At 33.8% G+C, this 25,000-nt stretch overlaps 1 protein-coding gene across 1 annotated transcript in view; it reads left to right on the top strand.

Annotated features, from left to right (window-relative positions):
• The window catches only part of LOC306667351 (forkhead box protein P2-like), a gene marked incomplete at its 3' end in the record, with an annotated part of 513,568 nt that overhangs the window by 481,789 nt on the left and 6,779 nt on the right, over window positions 1-25,000 (top strand). Inside the window, exons 17-18 of the mRNA XM_079149854.1 lie at window positions 640-709; window positions 1,453-1,616. Coding sequence (XP_079005980.1) covers window positions 640-709; window positions 1,453-1,616 — 234 coding nt within the window. The remainder of the gene's footprint in view (window positions 1-639; window positions 710-1,452; window positions 1,617-25,000) is intronic.

Below are 25,000 nucleotides of genomic sequence, written 5' to 3'. Positions count from 1 at the left end.
GCCAAACTTAAGTCAGAAATATAATAGAGCACATTTTGTGCCTAATTAACTTCATGTAGCAGTTAGTTCCTCCCCCAAACCACTACTGCCTTATGCAAAGAGATGACTGTAATGTGTTTTATCTACTCTTGGCCCTTGAGTTTTGATTTCTGTAGTCAAGTATGTGCTAATTTCTGCGTTCAAGAAATAGTTAATCCATTATGTTGTCATTTAATTAACTATGGTAATTCGTTATGTTAATTCATGGTGTTCTAGAAATTAACCATTAATTATTTCCTGATTACATCAAATTGGTAATTGTGTTGTATATTTACATTTTTAAATTTTTATATGAATGTTTTTGTTCTTGGAAGTGAAATCTTCAAGTAGCTAAAAACAGGTTTAAGAATTCTCAAGGTTGTGTCCCGTTTTGCTTGCATACCATAGTCTAAAGTTCCATTTATTCCTGGACCATGTTGCTAGGTAGTGTGTGGAGACTTTTGTACTTGAAATATATCACCTTATTTCTGTGGCCTTAGATATATCCACTCTGGACTAGGATTGTGAAATAAGTCAGAACGTACCTTTTTAGCTGAGATTATTAATATACACATATTTTATATTTTAATTTATAAACCATCTGTATATATTTTCTTCCAGAAGCCCAACCTTAGTAAAAAATATACCTACCAGTTTAGGCTATGGAGCAGCTCTTAATGCCAGTTTGCAGGTAATATCATTAAAAGCACTCTTCCATTTTTATTTTCTTTGAATGTTTTTCTTTTTTTTTTTTTTTTTTGGCATGCTTTGCATTTAGGTGGGCTTGTGATTGTTCTTAATAGTTTATCATCATCCAAGTAAGTTGTAGTACCTAGTACTGTGAAAAGCACTGGTTCTAATTCAAGCTACTTTTGATGTGAAGAAGCAAGAAGGACACCCTGTGGCAAAATCTGGAACACTCGGTTTTCCTGCAAATGCTAGATTGATAGAAGCTTTTGCAAATGCATGTGGCTATGCATTAATATTTATCCAGGCTGTCATAAATGATTTCACATCATAGTGTTGGGGAACATGGTGCTTGTGGCAAAAACTTTAAAGTTTAATTATAATATATAATTTTTATGCAGAGGAGGCAAATGTCAGGACTTCTTTATTTTGAGTTAACTTCTGGTCATTTTTAAAAAGCAGAGCAACTGCTTATATTATCCTGGAGTATTTCACAACATGCAAGAATTCAACATTTTATTATGTGGAAGGTTAAAACATGAGTGAGAAAGTTTGCTGCTGGAACTATTGTTTATATGTTCATATCACTCTTGGTTTCTTTGCTTTTTCTGCCACTGGTGGCCAATTAGAATTTTTTTGTTTTTCCCATACATTTTATTTGAATACTTCTAAAAGGAAGATATATGCTTTTAAAATTACTTTGAAGAGCATCTTAAAAGCTGTCTTACACCCTCTCCATTTCACTAGGCTGCCTTGGCAGAGAGCAGTTTACCTTTGCTAAGTAACCCCGGACTGATCAATAATGCATCCAGTGGCCTCCTGCAAGCTGTCCATGAAGACCTCAATGGTTCCCTGGACCACATCGACAGCAATGGGAACAGCAGTCCGGGCTGCTCACCTCAGCCACACATGTAAGTGTGGTTAACAGATTCCCTAAGGGGAAGGAAATATACTCATATGCTTCTAAAATTTACTGTTTTTCTGAAGTTTGGATGATGTTTAAGTAAAAAAATACTAGTTTAAATGGAGTTAAACTGTATTGTGCTCAGAAGATGAAAAAATGTATCAAAATCAGTTTTAATATTCTCTCAAACATCCTATATTATTGTCCTAGCAATCCTTCACAAATTCTTACTACTAGTAACATTCGCTGGGCATAGTGTCTAAGATGAATCTATGTCTTATGGGTCATTATCACAGTTTGGTTTGTGTGCTGCAATAAGAATATTCATGATGGAATAAGTTATCATAATTTTTACTACTATTACAAGTCTCTAAACCATTTATGAACTGTAGTGAAGACATTGCCCATTTTTATAAACCGTAAAATGCAAAGTTTAACTGTTACCCACAGTTTACATAGAAGCTAGTAAAGTGTAACTTTTTGCCTGTCTTATAAATCAGTGTAATTACATATTCAACTTTAATTACTGGTGCGTCTGTATTGGCAAGGTTTATATGTTATATTTTATGCAAGACTACGGTTCCTATTAATATTTAGCAGCTAACTATATCATTAATTACTCTAAAATCTTTCCCCTACCATCTTTTTAATGGAGCTGAGAGAGTGGAAGTATTAAAAATTGATGTATTGTGGGTTTCAGAAATGTGTATGACACTTTTAAAAATGCTTGATCTTACTCAATAGTGTCAAGCCTATCAGTTTCTTGTTTACTGAAGAGTATTGATCCTAGTAGATCTTGTAATTTCAGGGAAAACTATTAGAATCTGAATAATGAAATGTACACACCATTCAGTGGTCAGGATGAGTTGTAACTTATGTCCATATTCCCCACAATTAAGCATCGTGTACATCTAACTTCAAGTTATTGATGTAGAATTAGTCCTTTCCCTCATTGATATTTACTTTCTTATTTATTTTTGTATTAAATATCTGATCAAAGACCCAAAAGAGAAATATGAAAATATCTTTACATATGCCCGTTTTTATCTGACCTTTCACAAGATATTATTTTTGTTGACATTTTTTTAAACATTTTCATTCTATTCAACATATTAGTGTCTCTAAGATCATATGCCTAATTGCTCTTTAGCACTTTTACTCTATCACCTTTGCACAAAACACTGTGAACGTTGTTAATGTGTTTCATCAGGTTCCAAACCATTACTTTTCCAAAATGGAAAAATTTGTCTTTTGGAAGTGTCTTTAGATGTATTAAATAATACAAAAGAAGTAATAAAACTAGAAGTAAAAAGAACATGAATATATGCTCTTGAGAGTAGCAGTAGTCTAAAACAAGGAAAGTGAGCAATCAGACAAAAGTTTTTATATCCCTGCTTTATCCTATCAGCCGTGCAGTGGGTAGCTGGAGGCCTTTTACTTTCACCAGTTCTCCTGAGTATGCTAATGCTCACTCCCTGTACAAAATGCTAAAACAATAAAACTTTAAAGAGCAAACAAGAGTTAGATCCTGTTTTCCTCTCTTAAAAAAAGCCCTATTTCAGAGAAATGAAAGACATTCATAATAGACTTGTGCAGTAAGCCATGGGTGCACCTCCCTTTGCTCACATGCAATAGACAGAGGTCGTGGCAAACCACATGCAAAGATAGGTAAAGAAATACTTTTTAAGGTAATTGTCCAGCACTAGGAAGATTAAAATAAAAAATTAATGATTTAATAAAATAGTTTATTAAACACTATATTTTAGAAACTGAAATAATAATTGGGCTAAGTTATGGCATTGTTAGGTTAGTAGTATTTTTCATTTGGCAATTGCTATTTCAGATTTTTCATTTTATTATTAATTTAATTAAACTTTAATCATGAAATATCTGAGAGAAATAATAGTATGTGTAAAACAATATATAAAAATTGTATATTTAATGCCTGATGTACTGCTTCTATGGGTTTATAAAATTAAAATGTTCATAGTTAATTCATCATATATTTTATGCTTCTATGAGTTAGTGCATATGAAAAAAATACTTATGTATATCTTCCGTAGATAAAAAGAGAGCTTTCCCTGGCTCATTGAAAATAGATTTCAGAAAAGAAAATTAGAGAGGGCCCAAATCTTGTCTTTGCCTAAGTAACATAAATTAAAATTAAATTCTTAATTAACTTGCAAAATATTGAGTAAACATTCATTCTTTCACTCTGTTTCTGCTGTTATCATTAACTTTTGTATGTTAGGTGTCAGATATTCATAAAATATCAGTTCAGTATTCTGTATCTTCATCTGTATAATTTTAAGATGCTTATACTTAAATAATCTTAAGCCACTTTGTGTGCATTATGAGACAAAGGAAAAACATTGATCAAATTTTCTCAGTTCAAATTAGTTTCATATAAATGAGTGCAGTTCAAAAGTACTTTGGAAATTAAATAGAAGTGAAAAACTAATAAAACATTTAAATAGCATATATTTAAATGAAGTCATGGTACATGTCTTACAGAATGTTTGGTCTGCTGATAGAATTATAAATATGGTCAATAATCAATAGTAATAATCAATAAATAGTCATAATTAATAGTCTATTGACTATGGTGGTTTCAGTGCATTGTATCTGGTCAGCATTCCAGTCCCAGACCCAGAACTTAATAGCAAAGTGGAATGGGCAAGTTACTTAACCTTTCTTTCCTCACTTTCCTCAGCTGAATATTAGTTAAGTAATAGAACCTACCTCATAAGGTTCTTGCAGGTGAAATGAGTGCCTGGAGCATACTGATTGCTCCTTGTGCCTCATGGTGCTGTGTTCTTAGGTACTGACTTATGGTCCTTCTTATAATATGCCTTTGTTATTATAAATGAAACTATAAATAATACAAACACGTTTTGCACTTAGTGTTTTAATACCTTTTCATGCAGTCTATAAATTTGTGCTCAGTTTTCTAGATAATCCCTTTCCTTCCTACCTCCTCTCATAATTCAGGAAGTAAGCACATTAATAACAGAAAAACAGTATGACAGAGGAATTTATTATAAGGAGCACATTACTCACAGTCAGTAGATAGGAAGATGTTATCTGAAGTTGTGGGCATTGAACAATTCAGAGAAAAATACTAAACCAGAATCAGGAACTCATGTGTCTAGAAAAGAGGGAGAGGGAGGGATTTAAGTGCATAAAGAAAAATAGAATTTGGAATACATGAAAGTGGGCCCTGACTACTCACTCACATTTAGTAAGTGACATAAAAATCAAACCAGGATATTTTCATTAGAATGGAGCTTGTTAATGTTATGAGCTTGACTCTTATACAATGAGAGTTATACATTAGGAAGTGTAATCATCTGAAATTGTATTGAATGAGTCATGCTGTAATGGAAGTTATGTATAGTAGGATATTCTAGAATTGGGTAGAACTGGAAGCAGAAGATTAATACTTGTAGAATGGAATATCTGGCTTAAGTATAACACTCGGAGTGGAAAACAGTTGATACAAGAAGTGCTGTGAAAAGACACACCAGAACAAGACAACTGATAAAAGCTGAGGATAAAGAGGAAAATGAGGAAAAATCATAGCCACTTTAAAAGCCCACAAAGAAATTGAGGACACACAAAAGACAGGCTCAAAAGGGAAAATGATGAGTTCAGAATTGTGGAATCAAAGTACTTAAATATTCTTATATTTCAGAGAGAAAACCTGAGACTGTTTGTTTGGTCTTTTATTCAGCTACATTATAGTAAAATTCTACATGGTAGAAAATGGACATATACCTGAGTTTGGTAGGAAAGATGTTATGAAGCATTAGAAACATTGAGAGCTAGTGTTTCTTATAAATTATTTTTGCAGAACACAAGATTCCAGATTATCATCCAGATGTCACATTACATTTTAACACTTTTCTTCCTTTTCAGTTTTTACTTTTACAGAGTCCTGAATGAAGGCTTTTGCCAAGCTTGTGAATTTACTTTGTCATATACTATTTGCCTTTCTTTCCTTTTCTTTATCTGCTTCTCTTGTACTTTTTCCTGGGTAAATTCTGCCTTTTCTTACTATACTGGTCTACTTCCCAGAGGCTTTTCCAAGTAATTTTTCTGTCAGAACCTGCACTCTGCCCCACAATTCCAGGAGACTTGCTCCTTATACCATTATTTGGAATTAATACCAGGTGTGTTTGGGTATGCACATGTGTGTGCCATGGCACACAAGCATCCATTCATACATGCATGTTCATTTTGCATATATTCCTAGCTTAATGGTATGTCCCTTAAGAACAGACAATGTTTTGGGCACAACTATATTATATGAAAGCCTTTACACATTCCAATATACTGAGTAAGCATTTGATAAAGGTATGATACTGATTATGAAGAATCAAATTGGAGACAACAGTTAATTAGAAATAGTTTGAATTCACAAAGTAACACCCACAAGAATAAAATCCATAATTCTCCCAGAACCCTGAAAAGGGAAGAACAAAGGAGATTTTTAGGAAAAACAGCTAAACATAATGTTCCTCTTTTAAAAAGGATTTTTATTTGTCTTTTTAGTTATACATGACCTTAGAATATATTTTGACATATCATACATACATGGAGTATAACATTCCCATTTTGTGATTGTGCATGATGTGGAGTTACATTGGTCATGTATTCACATATGAACATGGGAAAGTTATGTCCCATTCATTTTACTGTCTTTTCTATCCCCATTCCCCCTCCCTCATAATGTTCATCTTTATGAGGGACTGAGATATTTCTTCTAAATATTGATACAATATACTTCTGAGTTTTAGTTTTAATTATTTAATTAATATGTATTTTATAATTGTTCAAATTTATGTGAATAGGAACTGGCAGGCCCTCTGACCTGCAGTGTGATTATCCTCTCAGACATTAAATTTTATCCAGTTCATCAAAAATGAATTAAAGAAAAAAGGTATTGAAATATTATAATACAAATAGCAGTAGAATGTTTAAGAGGATTTTAGGGAAACGTTGGAAAGGGTAAAGCCAGGTGGCATTGTATACATAGTAATTTTTGAAACTTCTTTGACTCTTCAATCAGCTATTTGATGCTTCAAAATGAATACCTGATTTTAATCTTTATTTTCTGCTGCTATTCATAGTTGCAGAATCATTCATTATCTGAAGGAAACTTCTTTCAAGAATCTGAGCCGAGTATCATTGTAATTATAACACTTTTCCCGCTTGTACCCCCCACATTCTGTGTTCCTTATTGTCTGGGTTTTCAGAATTCTGTAAGGATAAAAATCACTTTCATTTTTCCTATTTTATGTACATGTTTACTTCTTTTAAAAAACTATTTTAAGTTAGAATTGATGTTGTGGTTGGGTGGAAATAATTTGAATTTAACTTTCTTCTCTCATGCATTAAGTACTAGACCTGCAAGGTGAACTCATACTAACAGAACCAGTTCACTCGCTTGCTCCTTCCCAATCTGAGGCAAAAAGAGGAGTTTAATGATAAATGCACCATCTTCAGCTCAGCTCTGTTTCTTTTTATGAAGTAATTGTTTCTCCTCACTCTCAGTAAGTTGGCTCAGATTTGCCTGCTTATATCATTTGTAAAATGTTAAATGCGATTCTCATTTTATATTTCCAAATTTTGTTTCTAGAGATCAAAATGAATGTTCTTCCAAGCTGGTTTTGTATTGAGGCCTTTGCACACAGAGCCTCCTGTTGGCATGCCATCCTCCTTCTGATTATTAGAGTCTCCTACTGTTGGGCTTTTAGATCATTTCTTATGTGTCATTCCCTCAGCCTCCATGTCATTTCAGAGTTCTACTTGCTAAATATTCTATATTAGTTGCAGTGATTATTATTTTTCCTTCTTATTAAGGCAAATATTTAAAGTCTGAGTTAATGACATTCTATAGAGAATGTTAATATGCTATATGTAAGAGTAGTAAATAAATTTGTTGGGTCCTTAGAAGCCAAATCTTTAGGGTAAGGAAATAAAAGGCATCATATAAAAGGAATAATGTAATATGATTTCAGTATTGCAACAGAGATCACACTTATCTATTTGATCAGTGTGTTGAAGGCACGTTCTACATGCCCCAAACTTTCTGTACACCACATGTTCCAGGCATCTTGGCAATATCCTCTGCTTCTTGGGTGTCTCAGTGGCAAAGTAATTCCAAATTATGCTTCAACCTCTCAGAACAATCATAGTCTGCCCCCAAGGGCAGCTAAAAGGGACTTTGAGACCCCTACTTTGTAAAATATTATTGAAAATCTAAACTGTGAATTGTCATAAAACATAGTGAAAATAAAATATAATATTACCTTTCTTTCTTCTAGTCTCCTTGACTGCCTTAAAATTTAAATCGCTGTTTGCAGGCACATGTAGAATTTGCAGATCCTACCCCTTTGGTTGGTGATACTTGGTATAAAATCCCTACAGATCTTAGATCTCTGTCTCTGGACAAAAGCATTAGAAATTGGAGTGGCTCTGTGTTGCAGAGGAAAGCAGTTGAAAGTGACTGACAACTTGAGCAAGTGGAATGCTCTGTCTCTCATTGTTTTCATTCCTGTTAAGCCTGTACTATTTTGCTGATGTTTTGAATCATTATGTGGTGTTATGAAGTTCTAAACATAAAAGCAATCTTTGGCCTCACATATGTTGTCACAGATTTTCTCATTAACACTTTTCCAGTTACCTTTAATTTCTTTTTTTTTTTCCCCCTAACCTTTCCAGGCCTTTTATAATTTTTGTTCTGATTTAATTCCATTTTTATTTAATCTCTAAACTTTTTCATTAACTTTGCTAGTTAGCTTTGAGATCGCTTTGCAAAGTGATTGTACAGAGCTTACGATGATGCCAGCTCTTTATCGTCTCGTCCCTTTTTTAAAGTGCTACAAGTGTGGATCAGTAGCTGCTGTTCTTTTTTACATTATTCCAGTCCCCATATGTGGCACTTACAACTCATTCTAGTTCCTCTTAATAAAAAGATCCTCCCAGAGGTACAGTACCTTCAGCTAAAATGTGTTATATCCCCACCGTGCCAATTGTGGAAATTTGTGGGTTCCTATAGGGTTTTGAAGGATTTTTATAGAACTATACAGATGCTATGTGACATCCGTGGTGTGAAATCCCACAATTTAGGCAAAGTGTGTCAGACAACTTTAGCTGACAGTATTGTAGCTCACTGCTTCTGTTTTATATCTAAAGAAGATACTTTGTTAGAACATACATCTTCATTTACACTGACATTAGTCAAGCCTTCGAAAATTTCCTTCCTCTGAGGGTCAAAGCATCGTTGACTAAATTGTTAAAGAATGTCGTATTAATTTTTTTCTGCTTCTAGATCAGGGAAAAATGAATATATTACATATGAATACAGAAGTTTGACTTCAGCTTTTCACATAGGACTTGGGAAGTGGACATATATTTGATGACTTTGGCAGAATTTCAAATTTACCATTCCCTATGCTTGAAAATTTTGACACCAATAAGCACAGTAAGCACAGGATTCGTAAATATTCCATAAGTAACTTAAATCATTAAAATATAATTAATTTATGTAAGTATTAGTATAATTTATATAAGCACCAGATGATCACACAGTTTAACATAATAGTGAAAATTAACATTTTTTTACTTTGTTCTTCATCTTTGAAGACTGAAAACAAAGTGATAGTCCCAAGACACTTAAAAGCCAGGAGGACAGGGAATCACTGGTCACACAATGTTATTTTACTACAGATAAAATTACACTTGCAACAGTAAATCTAAGACCCCTTTTGTTAATTAGCAAACCAGAGAAGGAGGTAGTACACTAGATTTAGAATAAAAGACACATATTGTTTTTAACTACCTATTTCATTCTCATATTTAGAACCAAGTTAACCAGGCATAGTTCAGGAGAAAACCACAATTTAAATCAGTCCCATGGTTTAATCTGAGCAAAGGAATCCCAGCAGAAAAGCCAGTCTCAGATTAGATCGACCTAGTGACATAAACCATATGTAACTGGTGGAACATAGTCTCTATAAGGATATCCCAGGAGAGAGCTTCACCAAGAACCAGCTGTGGGTGGGCAATATCTAACTGGGGCAGGTTGCTAAGCAGACATAGGTAACAGTCCAGAAGAATAGATGAGCCACATGCAAGAGCGATACGTAGAGCCAGAGAGCCCAACTCAGGACTTTGAAATCAAGATCTTCAAGTTGTCAAACAGAATTAGACAGACATGGAGACATAAAACTCACATGTCCATATTCCTATCCCATTATTGACTGAAACTTGGTCCAAAGAACAAGGCAGAAACACAATTTTTGGATTGGTGGTTCAAAGGAGATTCAGATCAGCAGCAAAGCTGACTTACTGGGCAAGTATCAAGATATGGTTTAGGCTTTTACTTCTCTTGCCAATAGATTAGAAGTGTAAGGGTCCTTAGCGCCACTAATGAATATTATTGAAATTCTCCATTTATGAGACAGAAAATGGAATGGCACCAGTTGTACTCAATGAACAACTAACTTGAGTATGAGATTGTGAGCAACATATTTGCACTCAGTAATGATCAAAGTAATTGCATTTTGTTTTTATTCCATTATAGCTGTTTTGGTCACAGCAATCAATTTTATAAATTCAAAAAAATTTTTCAAGAATTTTGTTGTGTTTTAATCTTTTTTAATTGATGCTGCAACAAACTGTCTGAAATCATTTGGCAATAAACTCTTAAATCGTGTAGAATCCGACTGTTAAACAATGTTGCATAAATTTGAACAAATTTCAATATAATGTTGATACCAACTTCAGGAAATCTTAGAGAAATTTTGTTACAGATTACATGCAATACAATTACAAAACTATGTTATATAACCTTACCCCTAATATAACCTTAAAATTTCTTAGAATTTTTATTGACTTTAAATGAGATTTGCAACTCTACTTCAGAATCCAATCTATTAAGATTAGAATTATAAACTGAGTCATTAAGAATGAAATATGTGGACTGCAGTTGTGGTTCAGTGGTAGAGCACTTGCCTAGCATGTGTGAGGCACTGGGTTCGATTCTCAGCACCACATATAAATAAGGTCATCAACAACTAACAAAAATATTTTTAAAAAGAATGAAATACGTGCCAAACCCAAAGAAACAAAGGCCGAATGTTTTCTCGGATATGCAGATGATAATTCACAATAAGAGGCAGGGGGCGCACTAGGGAAGAATAGTTACTTTAGGTAGAGGGGAGGAAAGAGAAGAGAAGGGGTATGGGGGAAGGATAGTAGAGTGAAACAGACATTATTACCTCATGTACATATGATTGCATGACCGATGTGATCCTACAATATATACAATCAGAAAAATGAGAAATTATACTCCATTTTTGTATGATTTATCAAAATAAATAAATGCATTCTACTGTCAGATATAACTATTTAGAACAAATAAAAATATGTTTAAAAAAAATGAAATGTGAGCCAACTGTAGTGGCTCATGCCTGTAATCCCAAGTAGTCTGGGATGTTGAGGCAGGAGGATCGCAAATTCACAGCCAGCCTGGGAAACAGTAAGAACAAGTCTTTAAAAATGAAATGAAATAAAATAAAATAAAGATCTCTGGGAATGTGACTCAGTGATAGAGCATCATGGGTTCAATCTCTAGTACGGCAAAAACAAAACTTAGAAGGGAAATTTTTATTATAAGTAACTGAAAATAATATCCCTTTGCAATCAAAAATTAAATGGCTGCATTTTTTAAAAAAAGATAGAATATAGAAGATTAAGATTTATTGAATATAATAGGATTAAAGTTACCTCCTGTCTTTAAAGTGAAAATTAAAATTTATTTTTCTGTGTATCTCTAGCCAGGGAGAAAAGGTGTGGGGAATTTAGCAGGGCATTTTCTACTGCTAGCCTAGAAAGAGCAAACCACACATGTACACATGGAGTAAGGTATCATCCGCTTACTCCAAGTTGTGAACCACCTTTTCATGGTTGTGCATTTCTTCAGAAAGGAATATTTTCCTTTTCATCAAAAGACAGGCGGAAGAATTTTGTTTCCATAGAACCTGGGTGATGATTCTGACCACTGTCCTGGTGGCAGCAGTTCTGTGTGTACTCATTCAACTAAGAACAGTGCTTTCAGCACCAGCATTTTTGTGTCAAATGCATTTTAATCTGTGAAGTAAACAGACCTGCAAGTTAAGAATGTGGGAAAAACTCAAACTATATCAATATGGCTCTAGTTGATAAAATGAGAACTAGTTTTTCATTCCTGGTTATTTATAATTGTAACCTTATTTGTGTCTACAAAGAATTAAATATTTCCCCCAATATGCCTAAATTTATAATGTAAAATCTAAATTTTAATAGAAAAATCTGTATTTCATTTCAAAAGAATAAAATCTTAAATAGCATGAAATAATTTCTTCAAAACCCTTTAAATACCTTAAATTATTCACATTAGCCTAAGACCAGTTCTCATTTTAAAAACATTAACACAATGTTTTCCTTTGAGAGTAAGCTTTTCTATTTGAAACTTTAATTTCATTTTTACTATCAGCTTATTGCTGTGATATGTTAAATAAACTAAAGTTCTTCCTACACAGAAAAATAAAAATTTTCCTCTAAAAATTATATAGGTTTAAGAAAAATGAATTGTTTCTCATTTTATCCTGACTTTATACAAATGGAGATAACTATAAACTTGCAATTTTTATGAAACTACTATCAAATTTTAAATATAATTATATCATTTCCTTTTAGAATATAAAAGGAAATGAGTGAAATTGAATATCTACAATCTCTATTTTTCATATGTTCTTTAAATGATGAACACCAATTATTTTTACCAGTTTTGTATGAAAATTCATCTTTGAATAAAACACTTAAATTTTTTTCTCTTTCTATGATTATATCTTCCAAGGTATTAAGACTAGGAGTTAACCAGGCAAAAGAAACAAACAGAACAACAACTGAGATTCATGAAAACAAATCTATCTTAAAGAATTCTGTGCTTATATTCTGGAATTCATTTTACGTTTTCAAAACAATACTTATGGAGTGAACAGGAGAGTTTTGCCATTTGGGCAGAATGGAAGTAATTAAATGGAACTATATTCAAACAAATATAAAATTGAAGATCAAAATGCTAATCATATACATTGATTATTTTAAATGCTTAGATGCCAATAATTATCGTCATTCAACAGCCTTGTGCCAAGTACTAAATTAAAAATGTGGCTAGTTAGTTAAAGGAAAATTTCATCTTTGCCTGGAATTTCCTTTTAACTAGAAAAATGTTGATGTAATTTTGTGAAATAGTGAAAACCTATGAAAATCAATGAAAACATATACCCATAGCAATATTCAGTCTATTTTGATTTTTTAAGCAACATAATAATAAATAAGAGAAAAAGAATTTGTATAACTATAATTGAACTTAATATACAATGTGAGTTAAAGTATGGAAACAAAATTTATTAGATGTAAGGATCAAGACAATTTAAAATCAATTGAAAAATTCTATGCAGTAAACAGTAGATAATAAGATGCATGGTTTATAGCTTATGTGTATTTCAATACATTCAGTAAATTTTTTAAAGTACTGTATACATAAGTTTGTTTTACTGGATTCAGATTGCTGAATTGGGACAAATAACATCCAGTTTTTGTAGCAATATTAAAGAATCAAAACCCTAATTCTGTTTTGAGTATTGAGGAGTAGCGTATTTTATAACAGTGATCTACAGTTGCTGATAGAAGTGTATTCAATCTTCCAAGTGTGCTAAGAAGTGGGAAAGGTTAAAAATTATCTGCGTAGGATTTTTAAATAGATGTATGATATTTCTTTATAAAAAGATGTTTATTGCTCTTTTAAGAGGCATACTATGTTAAATGTTCCAAAAATGTCCTCAAATAGAATTATGTGAAGAGGGATATAAGAGTTTACGACTAAACCACAAAAAAGTGTTCTTAACGTAAGCTAACATTTAGTTTGATTTGTCTTTGATAAAATTTACTTTGTATTGCCTGAAATTGCCCATATTGTAGATGTGATCATAAAAGTTTTTCTTCATGGCATTTGTTGACATCTGTCATAAAATTAAAGACAAAATTTTTAACATTAGTTTCATGATATTCACCCCCACCATCTGTACTGGGGATTGAACCCAGGATTTTGTACATATTAGGTAAGCGCTCTACCACTGAGTTACATCCTGAGCCCTAGATTCATGGTATGAATAAATATCACATTTCTAAATAGGCCTGATCAAGTTTGCATCATGCCATTGAGTCCCTCATAAATGATAATAATATATAAATTATTTTATTATATTTTATTTACTTTTTATTGCAGAGCCAGGGATTGATTCCGGAGTCTTATGCAAATGTAAATATTTTAATCCTCACATTTGATAATATCTAAGTAAGAAAAGAGGAGAACACACTGTTGCCATTCTATAATCTCACATCTGTTGACTTAAATGTATTTTGCACATCTCAGTTTGGGAAAATTTTTTCATAGTATTTTCTTATTCTAAAGAAAAACAGGAACAGTTTATAAGAACTTTTACTTAGTCTTGAGTAAAGAGAAAGTGGATACAATTTACATTCCTCCAGGGAATTTACTGTGTGACCACAATCTAAAAAGATAAACTTTCCCGTTGTAATTCGACTCTTAGCTTTAGGGTGCAGGCACACATTAACATTTCTACTGCCTTCATTGATGCCTTAGGTCCTTATAAATTTCACAACAAAAGAAGCAACACATTTCTTGAGGCAATAAATCAGTGTATTAATGTAGCTAGTCCTCTGTGGTTTGGGCATATACTGTTACTGAGGGTGGCTATAAAACTGAGAGATTAACTAGAATATAAAAATTAACTGATCATTTGTTGAATAAGATGTATAGAGCACCTACTATGTGCAGCATATTCTAACTAGCTACCATGGTAGATGATCTGTATACATACAGAGGTGACAATCTCATAAAAGGATAAATACCTGGTAATGATACAGACCAAACTGAAGGGGTGCAAAAGAGTCACAAATTGCAAAGTCAAAAATGTAAGTGTGCACATGCACACAGGAAATCAAAACAACTTCATGAAGGATATGGCTGAATATGAAATTGATTTTTAGTTGAGCTTTATGAAATTACAGATATTCAATTGGGTTTTTTGCCCATAAAAATAGAAAATCTTCAGTGTTTCAACCTAGTATTAGGCAGGGATGGGGAAAGAGGGTGGAGGGAGAGGATATGAGCCAAGGTGACAAGAGCAGGATCTCATTCAGCCACATTCATCCAAGAGGTAACAGCTCCTAGAGAGGAATTCCTGCAGGAGGAGATTGTGCGGGAGTTTGGAAACCACACATTGGAGTTGATTAATCTTCAAATTAATGATGTAAAGGAACATCTACAAAATTCACCATTTATTTAGCGATGCTTAGCAAGACTCTCAAGGGTGTGTGTTACCTACTTTGAAAAGGCTTAATTCTTCCAAAGTCATGGTATGCTGTTGCACAGCAGGGTGACTATAGATAATGATAATATACTGTATATTTCAAGAAGCTGAAAGAAAGAATTTTGAATGTTTTCACCATAAAGAAATGGTAAATGAGCAGATAGACATGTTTAATCTATTTTAAATGTTACACAATGTATGCACGTATTGGAACATCACATGTTATCCCATGAATACATAATTCTATGTCTTTATCAGTTAAAATATATTTAATTTTAAAAAATTAAATATGAAATAAAAAGGCTTACTTCTGTTATTCTTTGGAAAGAGGTGATTTTTTTTATTTGAAAAAGTAGCAAAACATATTCTGTTCTCTAAATATTGGGTTAAAATATATTTTTCTTTACAATGACTGAGGAATACAGAATAAAAATTAAAAATCAATAAAACTTCCAGAGGCCAAGTGTCAATATTATTGTAACTGTCATTACTACTAGTATCCTACAAAATTAATTTTCAGTATCTTCCCATCTTCCACTTCCTGTTATCCAGTTTTCTGATACCTGCTGTGCTGTCTCCTTGAACAATTAAAGTCAACAAATATAAAAATTGATCAAAATTGCATAAGAGTTAGGAAAAACCATGATGTGTTTTTAATTTCATTATTTTTTGACATGGATATTAGGACCTCCTATCTCCTTTGGTATAAAAAGGAAGTATTTCACATGCATATAAATGTAAAAGCAGTAGATGCAAAGACTTTTACCCCTCAGCCTATGCCTAACTTCTTCACTTCTCCCACATTTCTAGTCCTGCTGCCTTGAACAGCCTTGTTACCTTCCTGCACTTTCTAGTGCCCTCCCAATCACTTTGACTACTTTCACTTTTCCGTACTTGATTCTTACACTTTGCACAATCATCCTCCTGCATCTTCTGTCTTTTCATTTGCTGGTTCAAAAGCCATCAATAGACGTGCAGCCAAAAGAGAATAAATGTATACTTGGTAAAAACGCAGCTCATGGCTGTTTACCAGCTAACTTTGTTCCCTTTCCTTTTTTTTTTTTTTTTTTTTATTTTATTGTAAACAAATGGGATACATGTTGTTTCTCTGTTTGTACATGGCGTAAAGGCATACCATTTGTGTAATCATAAATTTACATAGAGCAATGTTGTTTGATTCATTCTGTTATTTTTTCCCTTCCCCCCACCCCTCCCACCCCTCTTTACCCTCTATACAGTAGTTCCTTCCTCCATACTTGCCCCCCTCCCTAACCCTAACTCTAACCCTTCCCTCCCCCCCATTATGTGTCATCCTCCACTTATTAGCGATATCATTCGTCCTTTGGCTTTTTGAGATTGGCTTATCTCACTTAGCATGATATTCTCCAATTTCATCCATTTGCCTGCAAATGTCATAATTTTATCATTCTTTATGGCTGAGTAATATTCCATAGTATATATATACCACAGTTTCTTTATCCACTCATCAATTGAAGGGCATCTAGGTTGGTTCCACAGTCTGGCTATTGTGAATTGAGCAGCTATGAACATTGATGTGGCTGTATTTCTGTAGTATGCAGATTTTAAGTCCTTTGGGTATAGGCCAAGGAGTGGGATAGCTGGGTCAAATGGTGGTTCCATTCCAAGTTTTCTAAGGAATCTCCACACTGCTTTCCATAGTGGCTGCACTAATTTGCAGCCCCACCAGCAGTGTATGAGTGTACCTTTCTCCCCACATCCTCGCCAACACCTGTTGTTGCTCGTATTCTTGATAATCGCCATTCTAATTGGGGTGAGATGGAATCTTAGGGTGGTTTTGATTTGCATTTCTCTTATTACTAGAGATGTTGAACATTTTTCCATATGTTTGTTGATCGCTTGTAGATCATCTTCTGTGAAGTGTCTATTCATTTCCTTAGCCCATTTGTTGACTGGACTATTTGAATTCTTGGAGTAGAGTTTTTTGAGTTCTTTATAGATTCTGGAGATTAGTGCTCTATCTGAAGTATGATTGGCAAAGATATTCTCCCACTCTGTAGGCTCTTTCTTCGCATTGCTGATAGTTTCCTTTGCTGAGAGAAAGCTTTTTAGTTTGAATCTATCCCAGTGGTTGATTCTAGCTTTATTTCTTGTGCTATGGGAGTCTGTTAAGGAAAGTCTGGTCCTAGACCAACAAGGTGAAGATGTTGGACCTACTTTTTCTTCTATAATCTGCAGGGTCTCTGGGTCTGATTCCGAGGTCCTTAATCCATTTTGAGTTTAGTTTCGTGCATGGTGAGAGATATGGGTTTAGTTTCATTCTGTTGCATATGGATTTCCAATTCTCCCAGCACCCATTTGTTGAAGAGGCTATCTTTTCTCCATTGCGTATTTTTGGCCCCTTTGTCTAGTATGAGAAAATTGTATTTATTTGGGTTTGTGTCCGTGTCCTCTATTCTGTACCATTGATTACCTTTCTATTTTGGTACCAATACCATGCCGTTTTTGTTACTATTGCTTTGTAGTAGAGTTGAAGATCTGGTATTGCAATACCCCCTGTTTCACTCTTCCTGCTAAGGATTGCTTTAGCTATTCTGGGTTTCTTATTCTTCCAGATGAATTTCATAATTGCTTGCTCTATTTCTGTAAGGTACGTCATTGGGATTTTAATTGGAATTGCATTGAATTTGTATAGCACTTTAGGTAGTTATGGCCATTTTGACAATATTAATTCTTCCTATCCAAGAACATGGAAGATCTTTCCATCTTCTAAGTTGTTCTTTAATTTCTTTCTTTAGTGTTGTATAGTTCTCATTGTAGAGGTCTTTCACCTCTTTGTGAGATTGATTCCCAAAGTATTTTATTTTTTTCGAGGCTATTGTGAATGGGGTAGTTTTCCTAATTTCTCTTTCTGAAGATTCATCACTTATGTATAAAAATGCGTTGGATTTATGGGCATTGACCTTGTAACCTGCTACTTTACTGAAATCACTATGAGTTCTAAGAGTTTTCTGGTGGAATTTCCAGGTTCCTCTAAATATATAATCATGTCATCAGCGAACAGGGATAGTTTGAGTTCTTCTTTTCCAATTCGTATCCCTTTAATTTCTTTGGTTTGTCTAATGCTCTGGCCAGAGTCTCAAGAACGATGTTGAATAGAAGTGGTGAAAGAGGGCATCCCTGCCTTGTTCCAGTTTTTTAGGGGAATGCTTTCAGTTTTCACCATTTAGAATGATATTAGCCATGGGCTTAGCATAAATGGCCTTTACAATGTTAAGGAATGTTCCCACTATCCCTATTTTTTCTAGTGTTTGAGCATGAAGGGTGCTGTAAATACAGCATCCCTTTCCTTTTATTGTGTTGTTGTTTACCAGGCTGCTTTTCCCGTGATCCCCATGTACTCTCAGTGTTCCCAAAACATATCTAAGAGTCTCCACTTCTCCCATTTCCACTCAGACTGTCCTTTCTCTCCTCTGTGTATAGTGGTGATTTTCATGCATTTTGAAGCTTACCTGAAGTAGCACTCCCTCACAACATTTGTGTACTGTGTTGTCAGAATTTATCTCCCCTTCCCACTTTCTCTACTGTGGCATCCATCTATTTGCCTTGTGTCAGAGTTACTTGTGTTTAATGCCTTCCCCTGTTACATTAAAAACTGTGAGAACAGGAACCATTGTCCATATTTGTCCTCGCCCAGTGATTTACACATCCTGTCTGTTGGATGGAATTTTTTTTTCCTTTCACTTATAACAAAAAGTAACTTTTATCTTTCTAGGAGTACTCCCATTTTACTTACTGACTTCGTACCTTTGTCAGGAGATAACAACAGACATTGTATCTCCATCACTAAATACTTCTTTTCCTACAATTATTTAGAGAAGGTCAAAGTATCTTCTGATGTCCCAAATATAAATTATATCAGATTACGAGGTGGCTATGCACCTTTGAGCAGGAAATGTAAATCATTCTTTCTCAAGTAAATAGAAGGGTCTCACTTTTTAAAAAGGAATAGGAATTTAAAGTCTCCTTGTTCATGGACATAATAATTTTTAGAATACTCACAATGAATCACTATATTGTTTTGAAGAAATGTCCATTATTTACGGAATGGATAGCATACTTTTTTTTTTAGGTTTTTTTTTTATTTTTAGAGACTGCATTTTGGTTCATTGTACACAAATGGGGTACATCTTTTTGTTTCTATCGTTGTGTACCATGTAGATTTTAAAGCAAAATTGAATTTACGTTGATATCCACTTAAAGAAACCTGACATATTTACCAGGTTTGGAAGAACTACTGAAGTTGTCACTGAGGCAGACATATTACCTTCCACCTGACTATGCAATCTGTCCTTTCGTGAGGTTATGCTCCCGTGTCTGTCATGATAGAAACACCTGGCATACAGTATGTGCCCAATAAACAAATGAGTAGCTGGGGGGATCATCTAATCCAGAATCCTCATACTCCTGCCTTAAGTTACATAAAGATAGGCTTACTTAATTGTTCTTTATTCAAATCTCAAAGATAAGACACTAAAAATTCACTAACCTGATTAGTTGTTTTCTATATATTAGAAGTATTTTTAAAAAATTCTCAAACTGAGTCATTCAAATGTATCATCTGTTATATTCCTGAAATGACTAGTTCTACTTGTTCCAGGTAGTTTCTGCCTTGTTTATTATTAAGGACTCCAGCAATGTTAGTATCAGGCCCCTCTGTCCTGAAGCTGAAGGAAGCAGTGCAGAAATTCTATATCAGAAATTCTATATCAGCAGGGAAATGACATAATGAGGGTCTGCTACACACATCCATGGAGAGATGTCAATTCCAGAAAGGGTTTTTATTTTATTTTTTTGTTTTAAACTTTTTATTAGTTGTTGATGAACCCTTTATTTATTTATTTGTGTGCCGTGCTGAGAATTGAACCCAGTACTTCACACATGCTAGGCAAGTGCTTTACCACTGATCCACAACCCCAGCCCCACAGAAAGAGTTTTATAGCCAGGATGGCCAACAGTTTCTCTCTTATGTCCCCCTAAGTTGCTCTTGCCTGCCTTTCAGGAATTCCATTAAGAATACAGGTGTATTTTAATGCTGTTACAGCATTGGGGTTTCTTAGAGTCAAATAACCTCTTCCTCCTCTATTACTTAATTGCTACTTCTAAAACACTTATGGCTGGCAAAGTTGCAGTTTATGAGCACATATCTCTCCCATTTCTAAACTAAAAGTGCTTGTAGTATTATAAATCTCAGGGTGCATTCTGAGTAGTGATACTAAAAATTTTTGTAAAATTGATTGATTGTAGAGGAAATAGTGGTAACATGTTATTGGTTTTTCTTGCCAAATTGAGATGATGCTTTTTGCATCTTTTTTTTTGCATTTATGCTTTTTTACATCATTGATTCCATGTGTTTTACATTGATTCCTTAATAAATAATGTATTATCAGAACTTAATAAACCCAATGTACTAATGCAAGCCTGGACCATTCTGTGTGATGATTTTAATGACAAGCTAATATGACACCTGAGATGGATAACCCAGGAGAATAAATGGGTGTCTGTATACAAAGAGTTCCAGTGATGGCCCTTCTGCTTTGAAATTTACTTTCTGTGGATCTTAAAAATGATTTGAGAAATGACCTGGGCTTTTGCTTAGTGTTTTAATGATCAGGGATGTGCTGGTAAATAATCCATTTTCAACAGTACTACGTTGTGTTTATACCTTAAATATCTTTTAAGGAGATCTAGATATTTCTTACCTCAATAATGCTAATGCTTGCTATCTGAAGTGTGGGCATTGATGTCTCCATTTTGACTTTTCTGATAATAAACATCTCATGTTGGGGAGAGGAACTAAAATATTTTTAGAGCAACCTAAGCTCATATACTGTTTCAAAATTAATTTCATGTATTTCTTCCAATCTTCCAACAAACATATGAGGTAATAATCACATCACTATATAATCACATCATTATGTACGGTTATAATTGATCACAGACACCAGGTACTACTTTAATTGTGTGCGTGATCTTTATTCCTCATTATAGGTGTGGAAGATAGATATTGTTTTGACTATGCCCTATGAGGTAAAGAAATGAAGAACAGAAAGGTATATAACTTCTCCAAGATTCCAGAGCAAGGAGGAAAAAGAGTCCAGCTTCAAATCCAAGCATCTCATCTCAAAGCCCACTGTATTCTTAAATGCAATATTATTTTTAAAAATTTTTTTAGTGTCAATGGACCTTTATTAATTTATTATTTATACAAGTGCTGAGAATCAAACCCAGTGCCTCATACATGCCAGGCAAGTGCTTAACCACTGAGCCACAACCCCAGCCCCTTAATGCTACATTCTTAGCCACTTAACCACTGCTACCTGACAAAAGGTATTAATGAGATGACTGAATATGCAGCATTACTTTTTGATACACTTACAAGTTAATCAAAATACTAACTACATAAAATTTATTATACTAATTTACACTCTTGTCATTAAAAACCTTTTTTTGATGTTTCTACGTGAGAAGAAGATCTATAATGAAGAACTGGTAGCATGGAAGAGAGAGGGTCTCTTTAAGGGGATTCTATTATTTGTTAAAATTGCCAGGGATTTATCTGTAATGGGAGCATTTTTTTTCCCTAGAAGAAAACTTAATTACCCTATAGTGACATAGGAGCATGGTACCTTGAAGAATTGGAAAAACGGACATCACAGACAGTTTTGGTTTTTTAGGATTTAATTACATGACTATCAAATCCTGTATTGGGGGCAAGAAGAGAAAGACATTGCTAATTATCAACAGAGGAGACTAATTCTCTATTTACCCTGCAATCCGCAGAAGACGTGCAGTTTCATTGTATTCCAGTTCTTCTGAATTGGCATATATATGCAGATTAAAACAGGAACACTTGATTTCCCCAAGTGAGATACTGATAATATGAAATTATGTATATCAATAGTAGAGATAATAATATCATAAAATTATAGTTTGTTGAAAAGGATGCACCAATCAATAGGCATAGATATTGTAACTTCCAAGCAGTTTTATTTCCTGGACTGCTCAGTTCTCTCTTTGACTTTCTATTCTTTTTTTAGATGTTGTATTGGTGACTGTCAGATTTTTAACAATTGAGCATTGGTAACTGTTGACTTGGTTTAGTTTAGTTAGTAAGTTAGTAGTCCACTTCCGTGGCCATAAGGGAAAAAATTTATTTGCCCCTTTCCATCTGTGTTGAATTTCTTCACTAATTGTGAAAATACTAAATTCCAAGAGAAATTTCTCTTTTAGAGTTAGTGCAAATGAGACTCTTAATGACTTGGTGGTACATAATTTATGCAATCAAACCTACATTGACTGCTTGCTCTGTGTGTAGGTGTCCTGACCTGTAAAGGTCACAATCTAGTCAAGACGACAGGATATACTTGCCAAAGGGAAGTAATAGGGCGATATGGGACAGTAGGCACAGCAAGGTTGCAGGAAGCATTCTGAGGCCAGCCCGTGTGCACATCCAGGTGGTGCTATGTTCAAACACCTGGAGGGTCACTTGTTTCTGATCTGTAAAATAGAAACTTGGAATAAAAATCTTTATCTTTGATACAGTTTTAGGATTCAGAGTTTCTGTTGTTTTGAGCCACAGATGATCAGTTTTAAAAAAAAAAAATGCTCTAGAGGGTTCCAAGTAGAACATCAGAACAAGTTGGGCAGGTCAGTGTGTTTGGGAGTCAACGCTGTATGAATTGGCCCTAAACAGTAGATCGGGTGTGAATATGTAGGATTGGGGGTAGCAGGGAATTCCTGCTGTATATACATGCAGAGTCAACAGCGAAGACATCAAGTCAACATGAAAATGACTTGCAATAACAATTGAGTACAATGTTTTAAAAATGTTGATTTGACTCTGGAATGAAGTTATTATTCAGAAATACTATTGTGTATAGTTAAGTCAAGGTCAGGAATTGAGAATGACTGAAGTGCATTGTCTTAATTGTGTTTCAATTCCCTATATCTAAGTTTAACATATTTTTGTACTGGGCAGGGCTAAGATGAAATGAAGTCCTTGCATTTAAAATTTCCTGAGAATGCAATGGAACATACCCTTCTAATTATCCTTTTAGAAAATCTGTTCTCTATATGCTTGTTTTGATAGTACATCCACCTTTATTCTTCTTTATTGTAAACTTTTATTCTTCTTTATTGTAAATTTGAAACTTTCCTACAAGGGTCTTTATTCCAACAAAACTCGGAAAGGTAAACAGACAAACCAGATAAACATAATATTACCTGTTTAGAGCAGGAGATTAGGAAAGTTCTAAGGGTACTAAGAACCACTGCATCAGAGGTCAAACCACTAGCTAAAATTATAAGATGCCCAAAATAATGTTAATTAGTTTAAGATCCATCACTATAATAGTACTAGACATCTCTGTATACAACTTGACAGTTGCTCAATATCTGTTTAGAAATATTCAACTAAGTTTAAAAGTTTTAAATATTCACAGGTCAGTCATGACACCTACTCAGAAAAAGGTACTATTATATTAACCTTGGAGTTTATTCTAATTATTTCTAGTACTTAGAGTTTAGCATTCACTAAAATGTTCTGAATCCCAGATTAAACAGGAGAATCTAAAATTATCAATTCAACTTATAACTATTATTAAATCAAAATGTCATTTTTATAAAAGTCATTAAATGAATATGAACTTTCACAAGTAATCTTATTAGAACAATTCATTTGTATATTTTAGAGGGTACTTTGGGAATATTAACACTGGATTAATAAATGTTTAAAATTCTAGACATGTCTACAGATAATGTAATAACTAGTTAGCTCATCAGTCCTTTTACTCAAACTACTGTCTAGTTCAGTGAAACATTTAGTCAAAGTGGTTACTGAGTTCAGTTGGTGATTTTTTTCAGTCACAGTAGTTGGATCTGTGTTTAAAACAGTCCTTGCAATCAGCCTTTACCACTGCAGGCCTTTGCCACACTGAAGTCACTCTTGGTGCATGAGTGGCACATTCATACATGCAGATCTTTCCCTTTCCCTGTGGTACACATTTGCCTAACTGTACATTTCTAATTCCAAGGATGGTATCTTTCACTAGGACCAAATTGTTTATTAATCACACAGGATAGTGTCATCACATTGGTCATATCTCTACAGTAGAAATGCTACTTTCCTCCTTTATAAGTTATTCTTTAATACATAAAATTAATTATTCCAGGGACTGTGGGGTTTTTTTTTACTTATTAATTTGTCATACAGGACCATAAATAGTGCTTTAGAGACTTCAAACTACAACCGTTTTCCTTATATCAACAGTACAATGCTTCAGATTTAGTACAACTTTTTTTGATACATAAAATGTAAGCACAATAACTTCAGTTTCATTAAATGTCAATGACAAACTCTCTTCTTGGCTTTTTATTTGTATTGGTGACAATATAATTTCATGATTTACCCCACAGTGTGCAATAATGTCCCTATAATGGCCACTTCCCATAGTCTCTAACCTATCCCTAGGGAGTAATCTGTACAGAGAATTGAGAGACTAATGCTGATCATCACTTGATACATTTGGGAAATTTTAGTGTTCTTTGCCCATGCATGCAAAATGTCAGAACAGTTCTAGGAACAGTCACCCCAGAATTGGCTTTCCTGACTGACTTTTATGCACTGTTCTTTATACCTACATACCCCACTAATAGCAGTTACAGTGTTCTGAAATCTTAATACAGTTTCTAAGGAAAAGATGAACTGCTGAAGCAACTGATCCCTCCAACCCTTCTTTCCCCCAGGTAACCTAGTAAGGTTTAGGAATATCAAAAGGAAGATGATATTTTTAATTAAACTGAAATATTACTGAACCATATAAAACTAATGATAAAATAAACTAATCAGAATTTGATAGCACTTTTTATTTTCTCTAAATATTTTTTCATATATATGATGATA

The sequence above is a fragment of the Sciurus vulgaris genome (assembly GCF_902686455.1).
Source record: "Sciurus vulgaris genome assembly, chromosome: 8".
NCBI lineage: Eukaryota > Metazoa > Chordata > Mammalia > Rodentia > Sciuridae > Sciurus > Sciurus vulgaris.
This window is presented reverse-complemented; position numbering and strand designations above follow the sequence as displayed.